Raw genomic sequence first — 27,658 nt, forward strand, 5'->3', positions numbered from 1 at the left:
TTTTCTCTCATGTCCTTCTTTGAACACAGGGCATATGGCAACAGATATGTTACCACTGGTATTCTATTTGTTTTGATGCAGTTAAACAATGATGCTAAGTATTCTGAACCTAACATCAGGAATCTCTTCAGATTAATTTGATCTCATCTAACTTCAAAACAAACCTCATTTGGCTGCCATTTACTATATTAGCTTTTCACATTCAATTCTTCATGGCTTTTGGCTTTTGAGGAAAATGGAGAAATTGTAGGCATTTTAATATCTATTTCCATTCAACATTCATTCAACAATATGCTTTAAAGGTAGATAATGAATATAAGTGTTTTGCACAGTGCCATGTGCTATAAGCACTTGGAAAGTGAAGAGGTATCTGATATTTTTCCCTAAATAGCTTAACTATTTTGTCTCTTCTAAGTTTATCCCTCATCAGTAAAATTGTCACACTATATCAATATGCAACTTAATGAATTTTTTAAAAACCATCTGTATGTTCTATGATGTATGCTCTTTTCCCCATATCTGAGTTTCTTACCAAGTAATTGATTACTTGAAATTCATCGGTTGATGTAAAATGCTCCTGATATCAAATATTTATCCATTCAATTATTCACCAAAGATTTTTTTAAATATTTACTACATGTCAGACTTTGTTTAAGCACCAAAAAATACTAAGATGTGTAAGATAATGTCTCTGCTTGCAATAAGCTCATGTTCCAATGCTCAAAGTGACTAGCACATAGACGTTTAATAAATATTTGGTGAATAAATTCAGTGGAAGAATTCATGTATGAGAGAGACAACCATTATAAAGCAATCTATACTAATAAAAGGGTAATGTGCTAATTAGACAAGATAGACCAGACGTCATTCCGGACGTCCTTCCTGACAAAGCCGGGGGCATGGCCAGCCTGCACACCACCTGTGGCCCCCCACCCAGGCTGGCCCCACCTCCCGGTGGGGACCCTCACCCCAATCTGTGCGTGGCCAGCCTGCACACCACCTGTGGCCCCTCGCCCAGGCCGGCCCTGCCCCCTAGCAGGGACCCCCACCCTGATCAGGGGCAGGGCTGGCCTGCAAACCCCACAACCCCCCCACCCATGCACCAGGCCTCTATCCAATATAATAAAAGGGTAATATGCAAATTGACCCTAACGGCAGAACGACCAGAACAACCGCTGGACCAGATGAGGCACACTGACCACCTGTTGGTCCCTTTCCCTGGCCAGAAGGCTCCGATCGCCTGATGGCCACCCGTGGTTGGGGTGGGGCCAGCGAGCAGGCAGGAACAGCCGACCTCTGGGTTCCGTCCCCTGGCCGTCAAGCACCGATCACCCGATGGCAAATGGGGAACCAGGGGTGGGTGGCGGCAGGGGGCAGGGCCAGCTTTGGCAGCTGGGGAAGATGGCCCTGATCGCAGGCCAGGCCTAGAGAACATACCCGCGCACAAATTTCGTGCGCCGGGCCTCTAGCCTATATATATAAAAGGTTAATATGCAAAGTGTCCCCTCGGGAGTTCAACCAGGAGAACGGGAGTTCAATCACTTGCTATGACATGCGCTGACCACCAGGGGGTGGAGCAGGACATGGCGGGCAACCAGCAGTGGCAGTGGGGTGCTGAGGGAGTGAGAGAAGGAGGCAAAGAGGCGGAGAGGTGGGGGGAACTGCGTGGTGGAGGTACGCGGGTGGCAAGGGAAGGAGGAGGCAGGGAGGTGGGGAACTGGATCGGCCCTGATTGCCAGCCAGGCCTAGGGACCCTACCCATGCACAAATTTTGTGCACCAGGCCTCTAGTCATAATATAATAGGGATGTGTATGAGCCAGAGGAGGTTATGGAAGACTGGAGGAGGAGAATTTACCTGATCTCATTTGAGGGGATCAGGCTAGGCTTGTGGAAGTGACAATGCCTACTAGGAATCTTAAAGAATTAGTAAATATTAGCTAAACCAAAAAAGCAGTGAAGGATATTCCGGACAGAAGGAACATTGTGAGCAAAAATAAGTAAGTGCTAGAAACTGCAGCCAAGGGGTTGCCAGGAATTGAAACTAGAGAAACAGGCAGATGTCAGGTTATGAAGGACCTTATTTAGCAACCATGGAATTCACTAGGCATTTGGGAGACGTCGAAAGTTATTTTTAAGAAAGTGATATGGCTAGATTTGTATTTTAGATAGAGCACGCGTAGCTGCCATTTGGAGACAAGCTGGCCAGGGGCACTGGAGGCAGGGTTCTTAAATAGGAGGCTACAGTGCTCCAAGTGAGAAATTACATAGGCCTGTACTGTGGCAGCGGCAAGAGGGATGAAGAGGAGGGTACAGGTTTGAGATATAGGTGACTCATAGATGACTCTCAAGTTTCCAGGTGGGGTGACTGCCACCGATTCAGATAGAAAAACAGGAAGAGGAACACATTTAGGGAGATGATTGAATCCGTTTTGGTCTTTTGATATGTGTGGGACATACTGGTCAAGATTTTCAGCAGGGAAGCTGGATGTGCAATTTTGAAGCTCAGGTTAAGAAATAGGAGCTAGAATTAAATGATTGGGAGCATGTGGAGATTGAGGCTGTTTAGAGTATATTGAGTAAAATAAGAGGTCCAAGGATAAAACATTAAGGGACACTAATGGTCAAGGGGTAAGTTAATAGGAATCTATCAATGAGACAGAAGTGAAATGTTAGGAGGGGAATTAGGTGAAGTTATACTCATTAAGCCAAGGAAATACATGATTTTAAGAAGGATTCCATTTTAAGGTGGTGATTTTAAGGTGGCGGAAAGTTAGGACTGCCACTGACCATGTGGAGCCAATTAATAAGAGGTGATTTAGTAACTTGTATTTTTAAGTAGACTTGTATGCTTTTCTCCTGCTAATCTGTCTTTGTCAGTTTACTTTTCAGGCCCAGCCAGGGGCCCAAAGAGGAAAACATTTTTTCTACCCAACACTTCCAGTTCATTAGCCATGTCACTTCAATTCCTTATATTCTCTAGAAACTGGGGGAGTAGTTCCTCACTGCTTCTTATACTGCATGGGTTTTTTGGAGATCAAAATAATGTATGTAAAATAAAAGTGTTTTTGCTAAATATAGAGCACTTGTGAAGATACAGTATTATTATTCTGAAGCAAAATATGAGTATACTGAGCTTTCCACACCCCGCCTTTCCCATCTCCCTCCTCCTTCCCCCACCCCCAAGGCACCTTACCTTTACCCTTCTCTCTCCTAAGCTCCAAGGGTCCTTCTTTTGCCTCTGAGACTTGTTTCCTGAGTCCATTTCTTCTACCACTCACTTCTCCTACCTCTGTGACTTTCTAAATAAACTTTCTCTTATAAAAAAAAAATTGAGTATAGTAAGTACAATTATCTACAATATTTTTTTTGGGGGGGGAAATCTAGAATAAGGCCAGTTTGAGTAAATACTTTTTTTGTTTTGTTTTTAACTTGCTTCTCCTATTGTACTTTTCTTTTTAATTTTAGTAATACATATGTCTCCTTTTTTTTTTCCCAATTGACCTTCCACCAGCCTCTCCTCCCCGCCCCCCACCCCGCACGTGCCCTTACCCCCCTCCCAGTGTCTTGCGTCTGTTGGTTGTGCTTATATGCTTGATCTCTTACCCCTCCACAACCCTCCCCTACCTTCCCACTGTAATTTGACAGTCTGTTCGATGCTTCTTTGCCTCTATCTATTTTTGTTCAACAGTTTGTAATGTTCTTTATTATCCACAAATGAATGAGATCATGGACTTTTTTTAAGGCTTCACATTTTGCCAACGCCTGACATACAAGGAACTGGAAAAACACAAGGAAATGACAACTCAGTATCTTCACCAGTTGGCTCTTGAGATTACTAGTAACCCCAGCATCTCTTTGAAACAAAGAAAGAAATTAATTAAGGAATTTCAAAAACACCATCCAGAAGCTCTGCATTAACATTTCTGTGGCAGAAAACTACCATTTGTGAATGTAAACAAATCTCTGGGGGTTTCCTCAAACTACCACACTGACACCTCAGGGACAGAATAGATTCCAAGTGTAACCGTGCATAAAATGTCAAGGAAGGTGGTCAAAAGGTACAAACTTCCAGTTATAAAATAAGTGAGTCCTGGGATGTATTGTACAGCATGGCGACTATAATTAATAATACTTAATTACAAAGTTGAAAGTTGCAAAGAGAAATCTTTTTAAAAAATGTTAGGGAAGTTTTTAACTTTAAAAGGGAATATAAGTTAAGTTCATGTATGCTAATGTACTTAATTATCATGCTGCTGAAGTCATGTGTTAAATGTGTTACTAGGGATCTGGCACATTTACTGTCTTTAGGTTGATTTTCCCACAGAAAAGGAACATTTCACACCTGAGTTCTCTGAAGAAAACATGCACTTTCCTTAGCATATATTATTTTTAAGCTATCCCCTTGGGCTGCTATTACTTAAACACTGAATCATCTAAATAGTGTAAGACTAAGAAAGTAGGGGATTTTAAAAGCCATAAATTTAAAATTCATGAATATCTAAAAACCATGATTTTGCATTGTCTACTTCTTCTTTAGTCTACAGAGAATTTTATGGTTTTCTTCTTTCCTCCTTCCCTCTTTCTATCCCACCCGCCCTTCCTCTTAATTGGAGGGACATACCTGGGGAAAGTTTCCATTTTATTGTTCTGTGTAAATCTGGTGGGGAATTCCTCCCTATTCCTATGAATGGCTGAAAGTGTATATTACCACGTCCTTGGATCTGATGATTAGAAGATTACATATAACCTTAAGTAAATATCTTTCCTCTAAGCCTCAGTTTTGTTTTTTTACTCTCTAGAATAAAAATACACATGCAGCGGTTGCATTTATAGGACTGGACCAGAAATATCAGAGGCACGAGGGCGAGCATGTGGTATGGTAGACAATGAGAGAATGGGCTCTGGAGTCAGAGACCTGGATTTACTAGTGACCTATTTGGGTTCAGAAGGGAAAATTTTAGCAAGTGAATGACTTTGATTAAGGCAAAATCCAATTTAGAAGTAGAATTACTAGAAGTTAGAGTTGCTCAGCAATGCTTGAAATGCTTTATTATTATTTAAATTGAATGACATTTCTTAATGAAGCTTATTTTCATCAACATATATACTACTATTAGATTAATCTTGTTTACAAAAAGAAATTGTCTTCTACTGAATGGTTTTTGTAAGTTGAGGCATTAATTCCTAAAAAGAAAATCCTAACCAAGAGGTGCCACTCCACCTAGTGACAATTCCATAAATTACAGTTATTAGGCTTAAATAGAATTCCCAATTTGAGAGACTCATCATATGCAAAGTATTTTTTTCCCTGTATAAATAAAACCCAGCTCCCGTCACTGTAAAGCTTACCTCCTGGTAGAATATCCAGTAAATTACCATGGGAATTCACAGCCTGATTCACAGTGCTTAAGAATGCTTGAATTTCTTATATTATTCACATTCTTAGGTACTATCAGGTTAAGTAAGATTTTCTAACTCAAAGAAATAAATGTTGATACAAAACTCTTCTCACATATAATTCATATACAAAATATTCAAGATTGAAAGCCATTCTTGAGATCCTTTTTTATTTTTCCTGGAAATCTTTCCTCCCTGTACTCTCCACAAGTGGATTTTGGGGTGCTTTTACTATGCAACTGCTGGCGTGCTAGAAAGATTTTTGAACATAAAAACCAGAAAGTTGGTGTTGTAGCTGCAACTCTGTCCTTTAACAACTCTGTCATCAATGACACTACTACGCAACTCTTTGTTGCCCAATTGATTCCCTCACAGGTGTATAATTCAACATTTGATTAAAGCCAGCACTCCACTTCTGGCCAGTGCCCACCATATCATGCAGAACTACCTATAAACCAGGTTTGAATTCTTTCTCTTTGGTACTAGGGAACCTCCATGAGGTCATAGATGTGGGTTGAAGGAAAGGTAAACAGTGCACTAAATTCTCTAAGGGTGAGCTCATGCAATTGACTTGTCCAACCTGAGTCCAAACTTGTACGTACCACTTCCACTGGACAATGGCATGCTGCTGTGCGTGCCTAACCTGCAGGGGGCAAGAGAAATGACCCCAGGGAACAGAACCGAGAGCAGCATTTCCAGTTGTCCAGTTTGCATCAAGATATGGCTGGAAATACAGGCTAATGGGTTGATTGGAGGATCAGAGACTTGAAAACAAAGACAAAAAACATGGGAACGAGAAGCTTCAGGATAGTATGTGAATGGACATCTCAGAATAGGCCGAAAGTGCAAGGATACCTGTGTCCTGTATGAAAGCTCATCCCAGTCCTCGTCTTCGGGGAAGGTCAGGGGGGAACGTCCAGCCTGCGGGCTGTATAAGGCCCTCTAAATCATTTGGTCTGGCCCTGCCGAGGCATTAGGGGTGACTGGATTAAATAAATATCTGACCAAGTATAGCAGGCTAATTTTTAAGTTGATAATTTTGTATGGCCCTTGAATGATGTTATAAATATACAGATGGCCCTTGGCAGAAAAACGGTTCCCCACCCCTGCCCTAAGTGGACAGCATAGCCTACACTGGGGTTGTTAGCCTCTTTCCCCAGCCACCCCAGTCCTTGCCCAATTATGCTACATTCTGGGAAAATTCCCTCAGCTTCTTTCTGTTTTTCAGTCTTTAGTAGTATCTGTTCTGCTATTCAACCATCAATTAAGCATAAGAAATCTCTACTTAAGGCGGGGGAGTGGCAGGGGCGTGTCAATCGGAGGAAAAGGAGACATATGTAAGACTTTAAACAAAAAAAATTTTTTTAAACAAATCTCTACTTTTAATTTCTAAGATCTATCTTTGTTATAGCAACCTGTTGTTGTTGTTGTAATAGATGCAATTCCCTCACCAGTCTCTCAGAGACTATTACTTTAAAAGTTTCTTTTGCTTATTTTATTCCCTAGGGTTTCATTCTTGTTTGCTGGATTTGGTGGTGTTAAGCACCCCTCAAATGTTTAATGCTTGGGTGTCTGTTTTTTTCATTTATGAATTCCCTGTTTCCCTGACAGTGAATTAAGTTCTAATTAGGGTGTCTTTCCCCAGCAGGAGGAAAGTGTACTAAATTTAGGGCCCTGCCCAGTCAGAATTTTTTCTAATGAGGTCTGAGCTCTTGTCTTTAGCCAAAGATAGTGACACAATCAGCTGTCCCTTTAATTGTTTTAAATTCTGATACTCTTAGTGGATATGACATTATTTCAGGTTCTATTCTGTTTCTTTCCAACTCTTACACTTCTACTCTTTCTGCTGAGCCTCAACTCCAAGGAAGGGAGTAGGGCTTAGCTGTTTCTAACTCATTCTTTATATGGCTTCCCCATGATCTCCTACTCGCTGGATTTGTCCTAAATTAAAATATCTCTGGAATTATTCTTACCTCTTTAGTTTTCTCCTGTCCTGATCTGGGTTTTCTTGTCCTTGTTTCTCTAACAACTTAATCCAATTAGTTTTCCATCTTTTAAAAAGTTCTTCCACATTTGTTCATTAATGGCACCCTTCAGGGTGGCATACTTCAGGATTTACTCTTCTAATAAAATTTATGAACTGTTTCATGCACACAATGAAGTATAGATTCTAATACAATAAACACCTATGTGCCTACCACCCAGGTTGAGAAAGAATATATCACAAGTAGCATCTGAGTGTTCTGTGTATGCCTCCCTGATCTCATTTGCCTCTCTTCTCTGAGCTTAAAGGGATTTGGGACAGGCAGAGAAGTAGATGGACATGATCAGTTTACTAACTTCAGGCCAATCACCACTGAATTAAAAATTTCAAAACCAAGTTAGAAAAGTGTTTGAGAGGGCAGTTCTATCTTGATTACTCATTGCTGTAAATCCTAATCCTCTACTGTCTTAAGGTGTATATTATGCATGGTCAACATGTTACTTCCCTGCATGCAAATTATAATAAAAATTTTAAACTCTAATGTGGCTAAGTTCTGTCTCTACTTCTAATAAATTTTAAACTTAAGATCATCACTCATTTTTCTGCTTTTCTTGGTAAGTGTTCAAAAAAAAAAGGTCATTAATATCCTATCCTATATAATAAAATGATAATATGCAAATATTATATGCAGAACGAAGGGAACAACTGGTCGCTATGATACGCACTGACCACCAGGGGGCGGATGCTCAATGCAGGAGCTTCCCCCTGGTAGTCAGTACACTCCCACCAGGGGAACTCTGCTCAGCCACAAGCAGGGCTGACGGCTGCGAAGTGCAGCAGTGATGGCAGGAGCCTCTCCTGCCTCAGCAGTGCTAAGGATGCCCAACTGATGGCTTAGGCCTGCTCCCCCCAGAAAGCAGGCCTAAGCCATCAGCCGGACATCCCCTGAGGACTCCCAGGTTGCCAGAGGGAGGTCTGACTGCCAGGTTAAGCCCAATCCCCCAGGGAGTGGGCCTAAGCTGGCAGGTGGACATCCCCCAAGGAGTCCTGGACTGTGAGAGGGCGCAGGCCAAGCTGAGGGACCCCCCTCCCGAGTGCACAAATTTTCGTGCACCGGGCCTCTAGTTTTTCTATAATAATAGAGATCTTGAATGCATCATCTCAGACAATGTTTATTATTCAGAGCTAAAGTTAAATTTCTCTTTGAAGTCAACTTATTTTATAATATTAAAAGATTATCTCTAGCAATAAAGTTTTTAAAATCAGGCAGGTGTTGAAATGCATGGGAGCTTTGATGCTACAGATAAAGGATTAGGCTCTATGTTCATTAATTTAAGAAATTAATTTTTATGGTCTCAAAAAAGCACTATGAGACCTACACTGTATACATAAATTCCAGTCTACTGTAGTAAGGATATGAACACATGCATCATCCTCAGTAGAATATAACAGAAGACTTCAGGTAAGGGCATGTTTTGGGAATGCAGCCTTGAGGAATGCCCAGTTCCTCACAGCAAAAACACCTGGTTGGTAATGATAGTATTCTACCTGACCAAGATGAAATCCTGACAAATCAAGAAAAGCTCTTTAAGTGGGGCTTATCTTTTTACCTCCAACCACATTACCTTGAAATTCTAGCACTGTTCAACTGTATGGTTGCAAAAACTTTTTTATGCCAACAGCATCTTTTTCCTACAATGTCCACAAATTATATGTTAGTAACTGGGTAACTTCAAACTCTGTAATGATAACCAGCCTAGGTCTCAGAAGGACTGACCTGGCCTTACCCCAATATGATCCAATACATAATTGTAGTTAGTACGCAGCTCTTTCACCCTGCCCAGCGTCTGTCTCTTCACCTTAATTTTCCTTTGGGAAACTTCCTTCTTTTACTCTAGGCTGTCTTACTGGGACTGTCAAAGTCCCTGAAGCCATGGGGTAGGCGCATGATCCCAAGTTGGGAAAAGAGACTGGTAGAAATTTGATTTATAAGCACAGGCCTAAGATAGAAAATACAGAAGCTGAGATATTTTGATGGCAGGGCTCTGTAAGGATTGTCTCTTAGTTTCTATAACCTAGATGCCTAAGGTTATCTGGTTTTTATTCTTAGGGCTATTGGACCAGCTTTTTCGTAGATTTTCTGAGCTGTCCTCTGTCCTGTTGATAAATGCTGTTTTGCTTAGGATCGCTCTAGTGAGTTCCTACTGTTTGCCATCAAAGAAGCCTACCTGACCCATTCATTAATGTCACTGTAAGCTGTTCCCTTCGATAGGAAAGCTATGGCCTTTAACATCTTAATATACTTACTGTAAATTATATGAGATTTTAAAACTAAGCACTAATATTCGTATCAAGTTGAACAACTCCAAGTTAGCTTCAAATTTATTTCAATCCCCCAAAATTGGGCAGTATTTTTATGAGTGAATACATTTCTGCCAACAAAGTAGTGACCAAAAACACTTTTTAGTAAATTGGCTTTACTCTCCACATTTTCAAACTTACTCTAAGTAAAAAATAAACATTAAACACACATAAGAATGGTCTTTACAACTTTAGTATATACAAATAAGAATGACAAATTTAAAGTAAAATACTTAGTTCTAAGACAGAAATCATACCAGACTGAAAACACTTTGGCCAATTCCTAGTCAGTGTCACACAAAACTACCTCCTAAGGAAAATTGACCAGTGAGACAGTTAAGTCTCTGCTTTCAACTATGAAGAATTAAACCTAAAATGCATTCACTCTTTCATCTTCTAATGAAAGATAACCTACTCTCAGAAACAGCATAAGCATTGTTATAGTAATCTAGCTCCTAAATGAAAATAGGGGCTGAGTTACAGTTCATTTAGTAACCTAGCTGAGAAACCTTTGAAAATTACCCCTAGATCAAAGTATTTACATAAGTTCAAGTCTTTTTCTTAAGATAAAAGGTAGCACAGATCCTTAACCTTTAAAAAGAACGTTTAAATTAAACCTTTGTCGGAACCAGTCAAAACTTTCAGAAATGTTTCTTAAATATCAAATTTCTCTTCACAGATGCTATGTCCATTTTCTTCATAATCTTCTCTTGTTACCACCATATCTTCAAAATCATCATTCTCTGATATCAATTTTCCTCCTTCCCAGGCATAAGTAATAGGGCTAAAAATAAAGGTAACATAAATGAATCCAGATGATCTTATAAAACTAAAAGGCAAAAACATTAATTAGTCACTAAAATGTAGCAGTCACTACCCAACAGAGTCATTAAAGTGTGAAAATAATCATAAACTTCATAGGACTAAAGCAAACTCAGAAAGAAAATAATCTTTATCAACATTACAAATAGTTCTTCTTTTTGATTTTTTTTCCCTGTGCCCTGAATCTATAATAATAAAAACATAATATGCTAATTAGACTGGACAGCTGAACGACCTTCCGGATGTTCTCCCGGACAACCTTCCAGACGAAGCTATGGCTGTGAGGGCCAAGCCCATTGCATGAATTTCGTGCATCGGGCCTTTAGTTCTTATAATAGAAAACAAGAATACAAGCAAAAGATAAAAAATACATAAAATGAAAAACACTGTCATAAGTGAGTCTAACTTTTGTATGCAGCAAAGATATGTCATCACACAGCAATATAGTTATTATAACTCCCATTTTATAAGTTTGGAAAATAAGGGCCAGAGAGATTAAGTCTGGAACTAGATTTAACCGGAACTGTTATCACACAGTCTGTGCTTTTGCTGCTATAATCTGTTGCCTCTGATAAATGAAACATTTAGAAAACACAGTGCAAGATAAACAGTTACATGTAGGACATGGATAGTAAGCAAAACTAAAGCATGTTAAACATTTAGTTTGGCTTTATTTACAACAAGGTTATATACTCTGTGTCTTAATTCTATTTCTACTGTTCCACTATCCCTAATTCAGTTTCAAATCTAAAAAATGAGAAAGAAAAAAGTTAATGTTTTCCTTATTGTATTTATTGCATTTCCTAATCTTGGGGGGGAGAGGAACACACACACACACACACACACACACACACGAGTAGATGTGCAATAAAGATTTGATGAATAAAGAATAAAACTACTTCTATGCATCCCTTGGCCTGTAATGTGTGCACAACTTACATTTAAAATGCAGGATAAGCCCTGGCCAGTTTGGCTCAGCAGATACAGCCTGCGGACTGAAGGGTCCCGGGTTCAATTCTGGTCAAGGGCACATGCCTGGGTTGCAGGCTTGATCCCCAGTAGGGGGTGTGCAGGAGACAGCCAATCAATGATTCTCTCTCATTGATGTTTCTCTCTCTCTCTACCTCTCCCTTCCTCTCTGAAATCAATAAAAATATATAAAATAAAATTCAGGATAAAGCTTGGCCGGTGTGGCTTAGTTGGTTGGAGCGTTGTCCCATATACCAAAAGGTTTTGGGTTTGATTCCCGGTCAGGGCACATAACTACGTGGTGAGTTCAATCCCTGGTCAGGGCGCGTATGAAAGGCAACCAAGTGATGTTCTCTCTCACATCAGTGTTTCTCTCTCTCTCATTCCCCCTCTAAGATCAATATACATACCCTAGGAAGAGGATTAAAACAAAGAAACAAATAAATAAAATAAAATGCAGGATAAAAATCCAGTACGCTTCATACTGTAAAAAGAGTATATGAATATCAATGATGATAAAAATCATTTCAATATCTAATGGTAGTTTATTCTTTTACCTGATAGCTATGAAATAAGTAATCAGATGAGGGCCTGCTGTAAGTTTTAAAAATTTCTACTTTAGCTTTAAAACAAAACTCAAAACTCTAAGTCAGATATGTGGGGTCTCTGCCACTTAAAACCTGGGAGGAAGCAAATATTAGATGTATATTTGGTAAGAGCTCCTGCCTCCAGGTAAAGAGAACTGGGTTTTGATTTGGTCACTGCTATCAACTCACTGTAAAGCTTTTGCCAACTTATGAGTCCTTGCCTTTTTATTTACAAAGTAAGAGCATTGGACAGGATGATGTGTAAGCCTTCCTTACAGCTCTAAAATTCTGCCTTAATTTTTTTACCAGTAAAGTAGAAATGATATCTGCTTTTTCTCATAAAACGGGATAGGGGAATATATATAAAACAGTTTGAATTTAAGAAAAACTAATTACATTTAAAAGTTAATTTAAAATATTTTAAATTATCTTAAAACATTCCAAAAAAACTTATGAATGGACATAACTTATCTCAATGGGTAAATTCGTAAATTTCTATACTTGAAACTCTCAGGAAATGACACACCTCAGAAACTCAAACAGATAATAACCTAATTGCTTTGCCTATAAAAACTCTTAGGAAAGAAGACTGACTTACTATAGGGAAGTGATCTCATATTAACCAAGTGCCCATCATCCCATCATGTTCTAATCATTATGGTGGGCACTTAACATACTTCATAACACTGAATCTACTGAAATGGAAGGTTTGTCACTTCAATTTTGTTGTTGTTGTTGTTGTTCTTAATCCTCACCTGAGGATATGTTTTTCATTGCTTTTCTCAGAGAGTGTGGAAGAAAGGGGGGGGCAGGGAGAGAGAGGAAGAGAGAGAGGAAGAGAGGCAGAAGGAGAGAAGGGGCAAGAGAGAGAGGAAGAGAGGCAGAAGGAGAGAAGGGGCAAGAGAGAGAGGAAGAGAGGCAGAAGGAGAGAAGGGGCAAGAGAGAGAGGAAGAGAGAGAGAAACATCGATGTGAGAGAAACATATCAATTGGTTGCCTCTCAAATGAGCTCCAACTGGTGGGGGGTGGGGGTGGGAGGGAGTGAACCCGAAACCAAGGTACATGACCAGGAATTGAACCTGAGACCCTTCAGTGTGTGGGCCGATGCTCTAACTACTGCACCAGCCAGGGCTATCACTTCAATTTTTGAGCAAAGGAAAATAAGGATCCCAAAGGTGACATAAACCTGCCAACATGAAAGAACCAGGTTTTAAACTCAAGTCTGCTTTATCCACAGTCCACTTGATCTACAGTCTGCCATGTTTTGTGTCTATATGAGCCAATACTTACTTTTCAGGCAGCACAACAGAAACATCATAATCTGTTGGAGTGAGACATCGAACTTCTGAGTAAACCCGATCCCTAAATCCTGGGAAAAGGGAATTTCCTCCTGTCAAAACAATGTTCCTAAAAAAATGCGGCTGCATTTCTTTAAAAGAAATAAAAGGAGAATGGAGAGAAAAAAGACATTAGAAAATCTGTTTACTTATCTTTATGGAACAATAAGGATGAGGGCTTAGGTAAAAGCAATTAGGGATTACAGGTACTGGTTGGGAAACTATATAATATTTTTATAACCATGTAAATTATAATTTCTGAGATTTTATAATGATATTATAGATAAATAGATATATTAAACAGAAATATGACCTCTAGATATTGAACAAAGTCTAAGGTGAGGGGCTGAACTATGGGCTACTTACTATAAGCTATATATATATCAGTAACATTCTACTAGCGGACATTTGATAATTATAATTGTTCTTCCCTAAAATGGAAGGGATCTTTGTGTAGGTTGAGACTCAGCTAGTGAAAGATGAAAAGGAGGTCCTTCATCACATTTTAACTTCATACTATCTCACTCAGACAGGTATTTGTGTAAGTATTTTGCAATACTTAATAGTGAAAAATACTCATAATCTATAATAATATTTAAAGAAAGGATCTTGTTTTGCACTCATTAAAGTTACATGATGGCAAACATTAAGTGCCATATGGTTAGCCAGTATTAAAAGCCTACTCAGTACCCCAGGGAAACTTATCAAGAATTACAATACTGAGCCCTAGCCGGTTTGGCTCAGTGAATAGAGCATCAGCCTGAGGACTGAAGGGTCCCAGGTTCGATTCCGATCAGGGGCACAAGCCCTGGTTGCAGGCTCGATCCCCAGTGGGGGGCGTGCAGGAGGCAGCCGATCAATGATTTTCTCTCATCATTGATGTTTCTCTCTCTCTCTCTCTCTCTCTCTCTCTCTCTCTCTCTCTCTCTCTCTCCCTCTCCCTCCCGCTCTGAAATCAATACAAATGTATTTTTTAAAAAAAGAATTACAATACCGAGTACCAGCACAAAACAAGGAATGAGTATATATTGACACTGAGTCTCCTGGCATGACATTAAAGGAGTATAGTATAAAATGTTGCATACCTCATGACTATAACTTTATATAAAGTGTGAAATTAATACGAAATATTAATATGAAAATAGTTGTGAAATATTTATGTTAGCTGTTGGCATTATTGACTTGCTTTTTCATTTTTCCTTTTTTTAATATATCGAAAGGATGTTGCATATGCTAGGTTTTCTCCAATGCCTAGTGTTCCTTATGATGTAGGAAGACATTTTCAAGATATAAAAGTACTCTAACACTCAAGAATATTAGTTAAATCATGCTTCTGGAGAACCCAGACATCACTCCAAAGTATCATACTTCAATCTCATTAAAATTATATCAATCCAAATATAACAAAAAGAATAAACCAATCCTACCAACAGCTGAAAGCCATTAAGTTGCTAAGTTATAAAGTCATGTTCTGTGCAAAGGTGGGTTACATTAAAACTTTTTCTAAAATAAATATAATTTAATACTCCTGGAGAGAAGAATTTCTTCAAGCTTAAGTGGACCATAATGACTTTTCCCATAGGAGATGTAAAATCTGGGACCAATAAAGAATTACTCAAGTATATTATTGGATCTAGAAATCTCTACAAATAAAAGACTTGCTATTTCCTGAAATTATTTGGAAGAAACAGATGACTTCTCAAGTTCACATAAGGTTTTGTAAAAATATCATTACTACTCAGTATTTTAACTATGTACCTTCAGGTAAGTTCTGAATTGAATAGACAACAGCTTCTGGAATTCCCATTTCCTGAATTCCTATATCAGAAGGATTAAAGAGTATTTCCGGAACAGCAAATCTTTCATTGGCCAGACGAAGAATTTGTTCCCCAGATTTATATTTTCCACTTAAGACCATCTCTTCCCTTGGCTTAAAGCAAAAGATAAAATGTTTACTACATTATCTAGCTCACATGATGAATAACATTTAGTAATATGTAATACTAATATATTAACATGTTCTTGGAAGTTTCAGGTTCTCAAAAGTTAGAAATAAGTAGTTTTCTCTCCTGTTGCCTAAACTACACAAATAAATAATTAGTGACGTTAACATAGCTATTCTCCCAAAGATAGTCCGGCTTTATTCCACACATTTTAAAACAGAAAGAAAAGAACAGATGAGAGGAAACTTCATAAACTACTTATAATAGTAGACTGATTGTGATTTCCAGAGAACAAAGAACATACTCTCAATAGAAAACACTTACTGTCTTATGTTTCTTCCGTTATCTACTTTCACTCCCCTATTGCTTATTGAATACTGTGGTTCCTTCTATTAGGATATTCCCTTTCCCTTGTGCAAAAAGCCTACATCTTTACATTTATTATTTATTCAATCTCTATTTAAAAATCTGTTTCCAAATGACTTAAGCAAATATATGGGCATTACCACTGAAATTCTTGTTATTGCTAACCCACCCATCTGTGATCTGTGTTCTTGAGGAATTAGGGGGGGAAAAACCTCCTTCTACAACATTCTACATCATTAAAATAATATTCCGTCTCAATTTTACTAAGAATCATCAGCTTTTCTAAATTCAGTTATAGACATTCACTTCATTTGACTCATATATGCAATTTTCCTCCCATAATAGAGTATATCCTAATCCTCTATATAGGTATAAAAATACTTAAAATATGTAAAAAGAAATATCAACAATTCAGTCCTGGGTCAACTGTATCAATATTCATAACAGGCAAATAACCAACTTCTGTTTATCTCCAGATTTGTCATTCAGCTGACAGTTCTTTTTCTAAATAACTTTAGTGAGACATTTATTATTCATTTATGCACTTGTGCCTGGAAAAATGGCCACCAGGAAGGCAGCCATCAACAATTCTGTTAAGACTCCACAATCCTAGCTGGATGCTTTTCAAATCTAACTGAGGTGGTCACTTGAAGAAATATAATGAGGATTTTTCAAATTACCTTACAAAAGCCCTTTTTAATTGTACTAAAGTCAGGCAAAACATAGTCTATCATTACTGTATTTTCTTCTCCTTTCAACCTGGAAAACAAAATAGAAACTTATGAAATATTTTAACTATGGATAACATTCCCAAGAATCAACTTCCCAATTCTTAGATTACCATTATACATACTTGGCAATATCCATATCTCTATAAAAATCCTGAGACACATAGCATACATCTTCTTTCACTTGATTAATCACGTGTGTTTCATCCATAACATGTAACTGCCTGAAAAGAAATAAAAATTTAAAATGGAAAAGAGCCCCGACTGGTATAGCTCAGTTGGTTGAGCACTGTCCTGTGCACCGAAAGGTCATCAGTTCGGTTCCATCCCTGATCGGGACACATGCCTGGGGGGTGGGCTAGATCCCATCCAGGGGAAGGGGTGCAGGAAGCAGCCAATAGATGTTCTCTTTCTCTCTCTTCCTTTCTCTCTCTCTCTCTCTCTCAAAAACATATTTAAAAAATGATATGGAAAAGATTTAAATATAACTTATAATGATCATTTTAAATATTTTTTTCTGGAATTAAATTTTTAGGTTAACTAATTTTTTAAAATAGTAAATTCTTGAATGTGTAAAATATTTGTAACTTTATGAAATACTTCTGTTATTATTTTTTACTTAAAACTTTTATTGTTGACACTTGCACATGTCCCCCATTTTCCCCTCCTTTGCCCACCACCACCCAGCCCCATCCTATTTCCATTATTTTATTTTATCTCCACATTATCCCTCTAAAGGCAAATATAAGTCCAGTTTAAAGGAAACTGAAAACGTGTTAAGGGGTAAGGTTTACCCAATTAAAGAGCAAACTTTTTCCTCCAACCATTCTGAATAGAATCTTGCTTTTAACTCTTTGCACTTTCTTTTCTAATTACAAAAGTATTGTGAGTCAGCACACAGTACCTGGCATGTAACGGATGCTTAGTAAATATTTGATGAGTAAATAAAAAAAACACAGGTTTAATGTATAAAGATTTGTAAAAAACAAAAATGTAAGGTTACTTCCTTTGAATATTTTTTGTGTATATAGATTATATACATGTTTACTTTTTATGTTTTAGACTAAACATGATCTCATGAACATTTTCTTATGCTATTACATACTCTTTAAAAATTATTTCTTATTGCCCTAAAATATCCAATCAGAGTGATCTATTAAAATGTATCTGTCAATGTTCCTAATGTTGGAAGTTTAGATCAGGGAGGAAAGATACCTGGGTGTTTATAAACATGGACTTAGGAGCCAGAGACTTAGGTTTTATCCCAAATTAGTAGCCAAGTTACTTTGTCTTTTTAGGACTCCAACTCTTCAACTCTAAAAAGGTAATATTGCCAATTTAACATAGCTATAAGTTTATCATTCTAATCATATATATAAAGTGTTTAGCATAGACCCTGTACTCAATAAATAATTATTGCTTCTGCCTTAGCCGGTTTGACTCAACATTGTTGATAGTGGGTACTACAGTGTCAGCCAGCGGACAGAAGGGTCCCAGGTTTGATTCCGGTCCTAGTAGAAGTCGTGCAGGAGGCAGCCAACCAATGATTCTCTCTCATCATTGATGTTTCTATCTCTCGCTCCCTCTCCCTTCCTCTCTGAAATCAATAAAAATTTATTTAAAGCCCTGACCGGTTTGGCTCAGTGGATAGAGCATCAGGCCATGGACTGGGTTGGGGGGTCCCAGGTTCAATTCCGGCCGAGGGCATGTACCTTAGTTGTGGGCTTGAGCCCCAGTAGGGGACGTGCGGAAGGCAGCTGATGGATGTTTCTAACTCTCTGTCCCTCTCCCTTCCTTTCTATAAAAAGCCAATAAAAATATATTTTAAAATATATATATATATATTTTAAATAATAATTATTGCTTCTATCTTTTTGCTTTTGTTTTAACAACATAGTCATATACCCCATATTCCACCTTCTCCAAGATGAACAAATGTACCAATGAAAAGAAAAAAATGCTAATTAAACTAATACAATTCTAAGGTACCAACGACTGAAAGATTCACCTCAATTTCAAAGGTTAAAATGTAAAAAAACATACAACTTAGGAGTAATGAAATATAGTACTTGTATCTATATCTCTGATTATTATGATTATTTATTCATACTCTAGAACACAGAATATGAAATACTTAGTTTCTTGGTATACTGCCAAATTGTTTACCAGAAAAGTTATTTCAAGTTGTGCTCCGATCAGCAGCAAATAAAAAGTGCTCATATCACAAATCTACATCATCTTTTGAAAAAGTTCCATAAATGTGAATTGTTAAATGGTATTTTAATGTGCATTTTCTCTACTAAGAAGTGCCATGAGGAAGAGGAGTTCTTGTCTATTTTGTTAACTCATGTATCCTCAGCTCCTAAACAAATAACTGATAAGGATTTGAATTAAATCTATAATTTCTAGAGGTGTTTAACATTTTTTTATGTCTAAGAATTATCCATATATACCCTTTGCATGTAACTCTCTAGTGATCATCTATCTGTGCCACTGACCATTTGTTTTCTGAGAATTATCTAACTAAGGATAGCTTTCTTTCTTTCTTTTTTTAATATATTTTATTGATTTTTTTACAGAGAGGAAGGGAGAGGGATAGAGAGCTAGAAACATCAATGAGAGAGAAACATCGATCAGCTGCCTCTTGCACACCTCCCACTGGGGATGTGCCCGCAACCAAGGTACATGCACTTGACTGGAATCGAACCTGGGACCTTTCAGTCCGTAGGCGGACGCTCTATCCACTGAGCCAAACCAGTTAGGGCAGGATAGCTTTCTTATGGGTTAATAAGAGCCTGTAATTAATAAAGAAAATAATCCTGTCATATTTGTTTCAGGTTTATGTTTATCTTAGTTTTATTGCTTTTTTAAGGTATATTTTTATTGACTTCAGAGAGGAAGAGATAGAAACATCAATGATGAGAGAGAATCATTGCTCGGCTGTCTCCTGCATGCCCCACACTGGGGATCGAGCCCACAACACAGCATGTGCCCTGACCAGGAATTGAACTGTAACCTCCTAATTCATAGGTCGATGATCAACCACTCAGCCACGCCGGTCAGTCTCCTTATACACATTTTAAATTTGTTTTACAATGCACATGTACACCATTTATCACTTTAAAATATTAATATATTAAATTCTGTAGAATTGGGGAATGTCTTTTTTAGTGGACAATACCATTTTAAATGCTAGAAAACTTTTCGATTTAAACATCGTTAATATTTATATATGTGATACAGCTTTTTAAGCACTAATCATATAGAAATGCCACCTGAAATTGCAACTAAAGGTAAAGAATAATTTTAAGTTGCTTGAAAAACTTCATTGCCAGCATCCCATCCTCCCAAGAATAAAGTTAAGTATTACCTATAAGATATGATCTCCTTTAGATGATTGGTTAGGAGTTTCCCTCCCACATTTATCCTAAAAAAGGAGAATGGAAATTTGGATCAGTTTACCACACATTTTTCAGTATTATTCTAAAAAATAACGTAAAAATTAAATGCAACTCACCGAATAATTGCTTCTTTTTTCTTTTTACTTCTACAATAAGGCACTATATGTGTAAAGGAGTACCCACTATCAACAATGATACAGCATAATTCAGAAGGGTTATCTCGGAAATACCTATGTGCACTGAGAGCCCCAGCTATTAAAAAAAAAAGGTAAAGAGAAAAAGAAACATTATAATTATTTTAAAGCAATAAAGGTAGAACCTAAGGCAAAGACAAGTGTTTTCTTTTGTTTATAAGAAAAATGTTAACTTATTGTATTCCTAACTGTCAAAAGTTCTTTATAGTGTTTAAACTTTCAAATATCACTTTTTGTGGTAAATACAAATTTGTGATCAATTTTTAAAGGTAAATATTCATTTCACAGCTTATAAAATTATTTTAACAGCAGATAATTTTACTGAGCATTCATTACATGTTGGACACTATACTAAACCCCATTGAGTATGTGTGCTTTAAATCTCACAACAATCCCATTTTACAGAAACTGCAGCACACAGAAGTTAAACAATGGTCCAGAGTCATACAAGTAGAACCAACCAGAGCCAAGATTCAAACCTATGCAGTGTGAGCTTCTCAACCTTGAAAATATTGACATTTTGGGCCAGAATATTCCTTGCTGTTAGGGCTGTCCTGTGCATTGTAAGATGTTTAGCAGCATCTGTGTCCTCTACCCACTAGACAACCGAAAATGTCTCCAGACACTGCCAAAAGTCCCCTGAGGAGCAAAATCACCTTTGTTGAGAACACTGTTCTAGAGATTCTGCTCTTAACCAGAATTGTGCTCTTAGTACTAGAGGACCAGTGCATGATTTCGTGCATTGGGGGGAGGAGGTGTCCCTCAGCCTGGTTTGCGCCCTCTTGCAATCCCCTGGCCTGTGGGGATGGGGCCTAAACTGGCAGTTGGACATCCCCTGAGGGATGTAGCCGAGCGCCAAGCAGCAGGTGGCCAGGGAGGAGCCTGAGCCGAGGCCGGGTGCTGCACCACTCATGCTTATCCCGGCCGGCTGCACGGTAGCATTACCATAGCATTACCACAGAGTCGGGAGAGGCTCCCACCACCGCCACTGCAGCTGGGCTCGCCAGCTGTGAGCCTGGCTTCTGGCTGAGAGACGCTCCCCCTGTGGGAGCGCACTGACCACCAGGGGGCAGCTCCTGCACTGAGCGTCTTTCCCCTGGTGGTCAGTGCACATCATAGTGACCAGTCAACCAGTCGTTTAGGCATATATATATACATATATATATATATGTATGTGTATATATATATATATATATATATATATATATATATATATATATATAAATGTTGCTTTATACAGACTTTAATTCTGAAAGCTAAATATCTCAGTACATTCATTATACGGCCATTAATGTGATTCTAACCTTTAATAAATTTACTCCTTGACAGAATCTATGTTGGCAGTCTATTAACATTTTTTCAATCAATCCTATATAATAAAGATGTAATATGCAAATGGTTGTTACGCCATGAAGTGTAATGACTGACCGCATAACGACCAGATCATGGATAAGCAGGAGGGTGGGGCAGCGAGCTACAAGCAGGCAGTGGAGAGCTGCAGGTGGCAGAGAGCTACAGGAGGGGGCAGGGCAGCAAGCTATGAGGGGTGGGCAAAGGGGCAGAGGGAGCTACAGGAGGGCGGGGCAGCGGGCGGAGAACTACAGGAGGGTGGCATTGAGCTACTGGCTACAAGCAGGCAGCAGAGAGCTACAGGAGGGGGCAGGGCAGCAAGCTATTGGGGGGGTGGGGAGAGCTACAGGAGAGCAGGGCAGCAGGCGGAGAGCTACTGGAGGGAGGCAGTGAGCTACTGGCGAGTTACTGGCGCACGGATTCGTGTGCAGGGCTACTAATAATAATTGTAATAGCAAGCTTATCTGTAACAGAAAAGATAACTACCTCAGAAACAATAATCTTTCAGAGATTAGATATACATGGCTAGTAATTTCATTAGGGTAAAATATTATACGAGTAAAAGATAAAATGAGAGAAGTCTGACTAACTAATCTCTAAGGGTCCCTCTAGTTTTTAAATTCCATGTTTTATTTTTTTCAAATCTGAAAGAATATTCTTGGATTTTAAGTGTTCATTTACCCTATTCATATCCATATTCACATAACTCAATTTCAACCAAAACTTTAACTCACCATTGACTCTTAATACTGCTTGGAACTGGTATTCTTCAAATAGGATCTCATTCATTGATTCTTGAATAGAAGTAAAGTTAAAATATGGTTCTGTGATAATAATATTAGTATCTAAAAAATCAACCTAAAAGAGAAAAAAAAATCCTAAAAGCTTTATAACTTTGTGTTATAATTACAAACATATTTCACATATATAAACAGGCTTATTTGAAACTCACAATAATCCTAGGAGACAGCTCTTATTATACTCAGTCAATAGGTGAGCAAAGGGAGGCACCTGAGAGAGTTGAGTAAGTTACCAAGGTTCATACAACTAGTTAGTGACCTAGGCTTTGAACACAGGGAGTTTGGTAACAGAATTCATGCACTTTAACTACTATTCAATTTCAGCTGTCTTAATAGTAGCATTAACAAAATGGTACTATCAAATTGTTTAAATATAATTATGCAAAAGTAATGAATAACTATAAGCATTGGGGCTATTGTTATTTTGCTTTTAAATGTTAAAAGGCTAGAAGCTTGAGGATATTTAATGTGTACATAATTCTCTACCACCCATTCTTTTTTTTCTTTTTTTTTTAAATATATTTTATTGATTTTTTACAGAGAGGAAGAGAGAGGGATAGAGAGTTAGAAACATCGAAGAGAGAGAAACATCGATCAGCTGCCTCTTGCACACCCCCCACTGGGGATGTGCCCGCAAGCAAGGCACATGCCCTTGACCGGAATCGAACCTGGGACCCTTGAGTCCGCAGGCCGACGCTCTATCCACTGAGCCAAACCGGCTTCGGCTCTACCACCCATTCTTAAGCAGCATGAACATCTGAACATTTTCTCTATATACTTAAAGTCACACTACAGGCATTACAAGCACAAATTTCTCATACTGTAATATTGACACATTCAAATATTTAGGCAAAAATATTTTATTGTGAAAATAAAAATAAGATACTGAATTGGTCTAATAATAGAAATCTGAAGTAAACTTTTAATCTTGAGTTTCATACAGAGTATCTCTTATCAACCTCAAATTCCACTTTAATACGGAAATTCTATTCACTTGCACTTACTTATTATTTAGAAAATCAAGGCCACGCACAGAATATTAAGTGACTTAAACATATATCTGAAGCATATTCAAAAGTTTATAAACCTTAAAATATAAACTCTAATTTTTCATTTGAATAAGACTTGGAAATAAATCTGAATACATACTCCAGTTTGTTACCTGATACATTTCTTTTCCAAAAAGGTAATCCCAAACTTGTCTTTGAACATCCCAATTCACCAAGTAACCCTAAAAAAATTTTAAATAAATTTAATCATCAAAAATATTTGAACAATTAAAAAAAGTCAGATTAATATATTCTAAATTGCTGATTTCTATCTCTTTATCGTTACCTTCACCAGTCTAATGATGTTTGAATTTCAAACTAATTATGTTTTTCTCCTTTTAAAAGTTCAAAAAATTACAAATTAACAAAGTGTCAAGGGTTCAAAAGATGTAACAATAAGTACAGATGCTTCTCTGTGCTTATTTTCTTTAATGTGTTCATCTCATTTAGCTTTAACACAAACAAGTAAAATTCAGTACCCATACCCACAACCAGTAAATAATCATGGTTGGTTATTTATTCATTTATTTTATTTTCTTTATTTGGGAGAGAGAGATGAGAGAGGGAAAAGGAAACACTGATTTGCTGTTCCATTTATTTATGCATTCATTGGTTGATTCTTGTTGTGCCCTCACCGGGATCAAACCCACCACATTGGCATAGTGAGACAACACTCTAACAAACTGAGCTGGCATGGCATGGCATGGCATGGTATTTATTTTATTTTATTTTATTTTATTTTTATTTTGTTAATCTTTATGCGAGGATATTTTTTCCATTGATTTTTAGAGAGTGCAAGGGAAGGAGGGGGAGAGTGAGAGAGAAACATTGATTAGTCGCCTCCTGCACACACCTCAACTGGGGTGGGGGGACAGAATCTGAAACCCAGGTACATGCTCTTGACTGAGAATCAAATCCAAGACCCTTCATTGTGAGGGCCAATGCTCTAACCACTGAGAACACTGACCAGGGCAGTCATTTATTTTTAATAGGACACTTTAATTTCAAGTTTTGGTTTTAATAAGATCTTATTTAAAATTTAGCTCTGGCCAGTGTATCTCTGTTGGTTGGACAATAGCCAGTGCACCAAAAAAAAAAAAAAAAAAAAAAAAGGTTGCCAGTTGCCAGTTCATTCCTGGTCATGGCACATTCAGGTTACAGGTTCAATCCCCAGTAGGGGACGTGCAGAAAGCAGCAGATCAGGTTCTGCTCTCACAGTGAATTTCTTTCCCTCTCCCTTCCTCTCTCTTTAAAAATCAATAAAAACATATTTTTTTAAATAAAATTTTAATGGCATTTTTTATTTTTATTTTTGCAAAAGAACATTTATTAAGTAAATTACAGAGGTAGAAAAAGTAATTCCTAGAAGTAATGGCTTAGGAAACAAGTTATGGGAGTACAGGAAGGTCCCTTGGAGCTTGGAAGTGAGGAAGCTAATGGTAACGTGCCTGGGGCAGAGAGGGGAAGGGGAAGGCCTGGGTGTGCTCCCGGAAGGGAGAGCACCTAAATGACATTTTTTTGAAATCTAAAAGTATTTCCATACATGCAAAATCTTATATATACATTTAAAGTTATCTTTAAATTTGGATCTATAATGCTAGAAATGGCATATAATTGAATTACCTTCTGAAAAGGAAGGATATAAAAGAGTCCAGAAGGGTCCTTTATTTCTTCTATCTGGTTAGCAGTAAAAGTTTTAAGACGTGCTGTTTTTGACCTGAACTGACAGTTAGGAATAACCCTATAAACAAAGAATCAAATAATATAATTATTCCCTAATAGTTGCTATAAATATTTTTACTTAACCACCACCCTGGATGCCAGAAAAATATCCAAAACCAGTGTTTCTCATTGTCTTCACATAATAAAAAGTATCTCCCCCCACCCCCGCCACCCCCAGGGCTCTAGTACATACCAGGTTATATACTGGATGCTTTTTCTTTCTCAAATACTCCTCAAGAGACCCTTACAGGTGGGTATTGGTCCTGCCACCACACAGATAAAAGGGCACCTAGGTAAAGTTCCTGGTCTTTCTGGCTTTAATTCATAAATTTTAAATAAAATTATGGTAAAAAGTTTACTAGTACAAGTTCAAAATTCTGGCCATAACATCAAGTTGCCATAAAGTCAAAATTTTCAATCAGTAAGATGCTTTGGGTACAGAAGTAGGAAGTAGTACTTGTAAATGTGGTTGTGTCCACCGTGAGCTTATAATCTATTTAGGAAGACAAACTAGATCCATTATCAGCACAGGTTTTTCTCTATGTTTAAATACATGATTTTTTAAAGCTGCATTGTAATCAATCTTATGGTTGTATTACAATTTTAATAAATCTGGAATTCTTGATTATTTAGCATCCTTCCTTAATTTTTGCTACCACACACAGTGGCTATAAATAATTCAGAGCATCCAGTATTTACTCTTCTCAAGCATCTCTAATGGATTCCTTAGGTAACTGGTAACTGCTGAGTCAAAGAATAAAAACAATGATACACATGCCTAAATATTTTCCAGAGAAGACTATAACAATTTACATTCCTGAGCAGTTCAGTTGTCCTTTTTCAAAAGAAAACGGAAAGGAAAAGAAATACACACCCCTCTGTGAATGACAGAAGAAAAGCGTGTATTTAAATCTGTTTATTCTTTATGCAAACACATATACAGTATTTGATAAATGCTATGGTAGTGTTTGTTTAATTGACTCTACTAGTATAATGGAGCAGGTCAGCCAATGAGCACTTCGAAGGGCTTAGTTAGACACAAGCTTTCGAATTCTCCAGCTACTAAGACCGTGGTTTTTACATTTTGGGGTCACAAAACCCTCTGAGGATATGAAGCAAGCTATAATCGCGTCTCCAAGAAAACGCATTTGCCCACGACTCCTGCAGATCCGTGTAAACGGACCCCACCTGGCTCCCCCGAACCGCTTCTCTGGAACCCTTCTGTACAGAGCAATTTCCGGTGACAAAAAACAAAACACACGTCCCACTTCCGGGGCCCCACAGCCCCAAATTAACTTCTAAATTCCAGTTCAAAGCTTCCCGACCACCTCGCCCCCACGAGAGCATCCCTGGGGCTCAGCTTCAGGCCGCGCGGGGGCGGGGGCCCCGCACTGACGTCCCGAAGATGAAGCGCGGCGAGTGAAGCTGCCAGGCCGAAGTGCCTTGCTCCTCGGTAAAAACGAGCACTTACGAGACATTCTCGTGGCTGTAACCGATTTTGGCGTTGTAGGCTCCGTTATCCAGCACCAACGTCGTCATTTTAGCACGAAACACAAGGTCTTTTCGGTCTCTTTCCGACCCTTCTCACGTTTTCTTCCGGCACTCTACGGTTCGCATGGGTGGAGCTTAAGGGCGCGCTTCCTGTATCCCTTAGCAACGGAGGACGCCGGAAGCGGGAGACAGCCCAGCCACCGGCTCTTCAGCCAGAGTCAGTACTGGGCGTTCCAGCCTAACCCATTTAGAAAAGTCACGGCGAGATCGAAGAGTGGACGCTGCTAAATGCTTTTCGCCCACTTCGAATTTGTCCTTTACTTCAAAGTTTGACTCGCTACTGCAACCTTCTTCTAACCCCTGTTGCAAACCAGCTGTGTGTGTGTGTGTGTGTGTGTGTGTGTGTTCGGATAGTGTTCAGACAGTGACAATTATGTAGAATAAAGTGCAAAACCATACTCAGCATCGTATTAGGTATGAGGTCTCTTCAGTCTCATTCCCCTCCATTGCTCATCCTACTGTAGGATCCAACTACCCTAATTTACAAATATGCTGTTACGCAATGCAGGTTGGGATGGAACTCCATTGTTTGGGCAACAGGGTTGTTAATGTTTCCATGATAATAGGCAGTTCTTGAATGAGAATGGACCACATTCCAAGGTTGACTGTCCAAGGTTGACACCCAGGTCCTGGGGGCATACAACTCCCAGCCAGGTTAGAATGTCCTTTCTTTAACCAGAACAAGTCAATCATGGTTAACAGAGTATGATTAATATTTCCCAATACCATAACTAATCCCCAATATTCTTTTTGCCCCCAAGAACATTATTATCAGTAGTATTCTCTTTTTCCCTTTTAGCATATGATCATTCTCTGTTAACTTGCATAGATGGCAAACTCCATGAAGTCCGGCACTCTACTCCATTGGTGTCTACATTCCTTTGTATTAAAAAAAAATCATTGAGCCGAAACCGGTTTGGCTCAGTGGATAGAGCGTCGGCCTGCGGACTGAAAGGTCCCAGGTTCGATTCCGGTCAAGGGCATGTACATTGGTTGCGGGCACATCCCCGGTAGGGGGTGTGCAGGAGGCAGCTGGTTGATGTTTCTCTCTCATCGATGTTTCTAGCTCTCTATCCCTCTCCCTTCCTCTCTGTAAA

The 27,658-nt window shown here is 38.4% G+C and overlaps 1 protein-coding gene across 2 annotated transcripts; it reads right to left on the bottom strand.

Moving 5' to 3' along the window:
- Window positions 1-8,449: 8,449 nt before the first annotated feature.
- On the bottom strand, window positions 8,450-26,617 carry ACTR6 (actin related protein 6). Of its 2 annotated transcripts, XM_079773391.1 has the most exons (11): window positions 26,482-26,617; window positions 24,912-25,029; window positions 23,402-23,470; window positions 22,174-22,297; window positions 20,012-20,147; window positions 19,865-19,921; window positions 16,620-16,718; window positions 16,447-16,525; window positions 15,216-15,387; window positions 13,411-13,549; window positions 8,450-10,527 (listed from the first exon to the last, which is right to left on the bottom strand). In XM_079773391.1, the coding sequence occupies exons 1-11, from the start codon at window positions 26,547-26,549 to the stop codon at window positions 10,398-10,400; spliced, it is 1,191 nt and encodes a 396-aa protein (XP_079629517.1). In that variant the 5' UTR covers window positions 26,550-26,617; the 3' UTR covers window positions 8,450-10,397. The 2 variants fall into 2 exon arrangements, with proteins under 2 accessions (XP_079629517.1, XP_079629518.1); XM_079773392.1 differs by lacking the exon at window positions 26,482-26,617 and having other exon boundaries at window positions 23,389-23,470; window positions 24,912-24,963.
- Window positions 26,618-27,658: the final 1,041 nt, after the last annotated feature.

This window comes from Cnephaeus nilssonii (genome assembly GCF_951640355.1).
Source record: "Cnephaeus nilssonii genome assembly, chromosome: 6".
Classification (NCBI taxonomy): Eukaryota; Metazoa; Chordata; class Mammalia; order Chiroptera; family Vespertilionidae; genus Cnephaeus; species Cnephaeus nilssonii.

Excerpts from the sequence above, each read along its gene's own strand:
- ACTR6 (XM_079773391.1), bottom strand. The coding sequence starts at position 26,549 with ATGACGACGTTGGTGCTGGATAACGGAGCCTACAACGCCAAAATCGGT. Across the intron at positions 16,719-19,864 it reads AAGGAGATCATATCTTATAG|GCAGTTACATGTTATGGATG; the intron begins GTAATACTTAAC and ends ATTTCTTTTCAG. Across the intron at positions 16,526-16,619 it reads AGAGATATGGATATTGCCAA|GTTGAAAGGAGAAGAAAATA; the intron begins GTATGTATAATG and ends TTTGTTTTCCAG.